The sequence below is a fragment of the Palaemon carinicauda genome, chromosome 13, assembly GCF_036898095.1.
Source record: "Palaemon carinicauda isolate YSFRI2023 chromosome 13, ASM3689809v2, whole genome shotgun sequence".
Classification (NCBI taxonomy): Eukaryota; Metazoa; Arthropoda; class Malacostraca; order Decapoda; family Palaemonidae; genus Palaemon; species Palaemon carinicauda.
Genome location: NC_090737.1, coordinates 124,961,546 through 124,966,545, shown reverse-complemented (window position 1 = coordinate 124,966,545; position 5,000 = coordinate 124,961,546). Strand labels below are relative to the sequence as shown.

Here is a 5,000-nt window from a genome sequence, read left to right as displayed (position 1 = left end):
AGTTGTCTGAGCTAAACACACCCACCTAACCTAACCTATGGGTTGGGCCTACTTACCTTGCACCCATGTCCCCTTACCTCACTCAGGAGGACGGAAAACTATACAAAGCAAAATAAATATTTTCATTAGCCACTTCACTTACCGTAAATAGAGTCAGAAGTTACGGACGTGGAAACGTGGCGACCGATCTCTTCTGAATCTTCTAAACGAACGGAAACACGTTCTGACTCAGACTGTTGAGGGTACAGACGACTGGCGGTGATATTTGTGAATGAACAAAAACAGAGAAAAATACTGCAAACAGTATTCCCATTGATTACCAGGGCGGTTCAGCCACTCCTCCAGTTCTCGCCACAGACGTTCAATATTTTGTATGTCCGGGTTAGAGGGAACCATAAAATTCTAGAGAGTTGTAAGCCGACCACTTATTACTTATCACAATATTGTCTCCTTTAATGTATCTTTGAATTAAATTGACAAGCGTAGCAGCATCACGTTTTCGAGGCAATTGTTCGACAAGAGTCTCAATAAAACTGTTTTTCGAAAGCCTTTCAATAACCACCGAACACCGATACGTCGATCTCCACAATAGCACTGTCACTACCAATCACATCTTGATTATCAAAAGAGTAATCAATCACTTCGAAACAAAACCTCTTCCAGTCTACTTGTTGTTGACAAACAAAATTAAAATCCAAGGTGGAAGAGGAGACCAATGAAGAAATGTTATCTCATAATAACCTACAGTGTAATTACACAATCGTACCGACTGCTTGCCGTACCACTGGTGCTAATAACGAAAAAGTAAGAAGGAATCACACTTGGGACACTTAACACTTCTTGGTCGCACTGAATGTTCACGCACAAACCTATTCACTACTAATGAAGTTCTATTTTAATGTCCATGAAAACGTTCAATGACCTTAAAATGTGAGAAACAACAATTACTGCACTCTGAACAAGTGAATCCACGGTAGTCAACTGGCACGCACCTTTTTTTAGAAACGAGGGGAAAATTAACTCTGAATAATTTTTATAAAGAATCCAAGCATCCTGACTAGAATATAAATCTTTGGGATCCGAGCTCTACATCATTCTCTGTAATCATAAAGGTTCAGCCAGCTTTGCTCTACATCCTCATTAACTTAAATTACAGTACTTGCATCTCATTAGGTCGGAACAAGGCAGCTTTATCATTTTAGAGACAATAAGGCAAAACAGTTTGCCTTTGCTTTACTCTTGTATTTACAGCACAAAGGTACAATAAAAATATCATCTAATTAATCTTGGAAATTTATCTTCTAAACAAAAGTAATATACATCTAAAAATATTTCCTTTTTTTTTTTTTTTTTTTTTTATATATATTGTAGTCTTCAAAGGACTTTTCGAGAGATACCTGAAATATCATAAAAATGTATTAGATATGTTTACGTTTTCTGACATTTTTCCCGTATTCAAAAAATATATTTGAATATTACCAGTCGTAATTGCAGATATATTTTATTTACGATCATTTATGTAATTACACACACACACACACACACACACACACACACACATATATATATATATATATATATATATATATATATACATATATATACTGTATATATATGTACTGTATATATATATATATATATATATATATATATATATATATATATATATATATACAATATATATATATATATATATATATATATATATATATATATATATATATATATATATGTATATATATATATATATATATATATATATATATATATATATATACATCAAGAATCAGTCATAGAAACATCATGCTTTGCCAAAGACTACAATACTATAACATAAATCTGTTCCTCTTTTCAGTTCATTATGTAAATTGATATAACAAGAGGTATATAATTTAGAATAATTTCTAATAACATAATTTTATTCGAACTACAGATGTACATTCATATTCATAACGATAATTGTGTTCTATCATATGTGACTGATTACTCCAAAATATACCAATTCAAGTATCATTTTCCAGTTTGTTAAAATTGGAAACCAAAATTTCAATTAATCTAACTGATTGATGTAGTAGGTTTTGGACGTGAGATCTAATTTCACTTTGTGGGATATGAAATAAATAACATGTATATTTTCTAAATATGATTTACCACTAAACATTCTATACTACTTTATCATGGGAGTATATTAGTATATTTAATATGCTATTCATTTGACATAGCTCTAGGAATTCGTTCATAATTAAGAGTATCTTTAAAGAGAATAAAATGAAATATATTAATGATGATTAACACGGTTAAATAAAAGCTACAAAAACATGATAAACAATGTTCAATAAAATAAAATAAATGGAATTGATGTCCTAGAAGTAATTAAATTTCATTAAAACGATTAAGTAAAAGCCCAAAAAACATTATAAAAGATGACTAATAAAATAAATAAATGGAATTGATACCTTGGCAAAAAATGATAATTACATTTTCCGCTGTTTTTTATTTGTGAAAATATGTCAAAATTTCTTGACAAATAATTTTTAATTAGTAAACAAATCTATGATGGACATATTCATAATTACGAGCATCAACAGGTGATACAGATATAAATATGAAAGGTGATATGATTATTAAAACAAATAAGTTTATGATAAAGATATTTAGGTATTACTTATACAAACATCATTATGATTAAAAAAATTCGACAATGATAATAAACAAAATAATCATGTCCATTGCCAAGAGTATTACTGTAATTAAGCGTATTAAATGAGGGGAGGAATCTCTATAGATTAACATAATTTAGAGGGTTTAGTAATATCAGATTTTTCCTCCTTACACCAAAGGTTAATTTACATTTTATGCAATTCTGTCCCTCTCCCCTGAAGTTCATCTCCTTTGTTCCCCTCTCTCGTTCATTTATGCACTATGTCACTTCCCTGGCTTTAATTCAGTGTTATTGGCTTTTACTTCTGTGCCATTATTCACTTCATTTCACTTTGTATTCCGTATCTCTTTAATGTTAATCCCTTACTGTAACGCATATGTTCTAGATATGTACATACATACATACATACATGTATATATATATATATATATATATATATATATATATATATATATATGTATATATATATATATATATATATATATATATATATATATATATATATATATATATATATATATATATACAGAGAGAGAGAGAGAGAGAGAGAGAGAGAGAGAGAGAGAGAGAGAGAGAGAGAGAGAGAGAGAGCCTTATTGCCTTATTGCCTTATTTTTTTGTTTGGGTTCCGCCAGGTCCCTCAGTGTGAGGCACCTCGTATATCCACCAGAGAGTTGCTAATGCATCTTCCGGTGTATTTTGCATATTCCAGTCTTGGATGGTCTGGGATGCATCTTAGGTATTTATTGAGCTTATTCTTAAACACATCTACGCTCACTCCTGATATGTTTCTTAGATGAGCTGGCAGCACATTAAATAGTCGCTGCATTACCGATGCTGGTGCATAGTGGATTAATGTCCTGTGTGCCTTTCTCAGTTTACCTGGAATATTTTTTGGCACTATTAATCTACCTCGGCTTGCTCTTTCTGATATTTTAAGCTCCATGATGTTTTCAGTAATTCCTTTTATTTGCTTCCATGCTTGTATTATCATGTAGCGTTCTCTTCTCCTTTCTAGACTGTATAGTTTTAAGAATTGCAGTCTTTCCCAGTAGTCGAGGTCCTTAACTTCTTCTATTCTAGCATTATAGGACCTTTGTACACTCTCTATTTGTGCAATATCCTTTTGGTAGTGTGGGTACCATATCACATTGCAGTACTCGAGTGTACTACGCACATAAGTTTTGTAAAGCATAATCATGTGTTCAGCTTTTCTTGTTTTAAAGTGTCTGAATAACATTCCCATTTTTGCTTTACATTTAGCCAACAGTGTTGCTATTTGGTCGTTGCATAACATATTCCTATTTAAAATTACACCAAGGTCTTTAATTGCTTCCTTGTTTGTGATTGTCTCATTATTAGGTCCCTTGTATGCATACACCATTCCTTCTCTGTTTCCATAATTTATTGATTCGAATTTATCGGAGTTAAATACCATCCTATTTATATCCGCCCATTCATATATTTTGTTTAGATCTCTTTGTAGTGAGTTCCTATCTTCATCACAAGTAATTTCTCTACTTATTCTTGTGTCATCGGCGAAACTTCTCACTATGGAGTTTTCAACATCACAGTCTATGTCTGAGATCATAATAACAAACAGCAGTGCAGCTAATACCGTACCTTGTGGCACACCCGATATTACCTGGGCTTCATCTGATTTCTCGTCATTTGCAACCACTATCTGTTTTCTGTTTTGCAGGAATTCTTTTACCCATTTTCCTATCTTTCCCACAATATTATGCTTTCTCATTTTTTTCTCCAATATGTTATGGTCTACCTTGTCAAAGGCTTTTGCAAAATCTAGATAGATCACATCTGTGTCTTTTTCATTTATCATATTTTTGTATATATTTTCATAGTGTGCTATCAGTTGGGTCTGTGTACTTTTTCCAGGTACGAAACCGTGTTGACCCATATTAAACAAATTATTTTTGACCAAATGGTTCATTTTCTTTTTTATTACCCTCTCATACACTTTCATAATATGTGATGTTAGACTAACAGGTCTATAATTGCTTGCCCCTAGTCTTGATCCACTTTTGAAGATAGGGGTTATATAAGCTAATTTATGTTTAACATATATCTCGCTCATATCTACACTCTGTCTTAGCAGTATTGCAAGCGGCTTCGCGATAGTGTTTGCAGTTTTTTTTAACAAAATCGCTGGAACTCCATCTGGTCCGGCTGCCGATCCATTTTTAATTTCGTTTATAGCCATGCTTCATTAATATCTATATCCGTTAGATATTCAACATTTCCTTCTCTCATTTCTGTTTCATTATTCTCATTCGCAATTCTTGGCGTGAACTCACTCTTATATTTTTCTGCTAATATA

General features: G+C 32.0%; 1 protein-coding gene across 1 annotated transcript in view; it reads right to left on the bottom strand.

The window, feature by feature from the left end:
- The window catches only part of LOC137651789 (gelsolin-related protein of 125 kDa-like), a 187,271-nt gene that overhangs the window by 125,092 nt on the left and 57,179 nt on the right, over positions 1-5,000 (bottom strand). Inside the window, exon 7 of the mRNA XM_068385006.1 lies at positions 143-252. Within this exon, the coding sequence (XP_068241107.1) occupies positions 143-252 (110 nt within the window). The remainder of the gene's footprint in view (positions 1-142; positions 253-5,000) is intronic.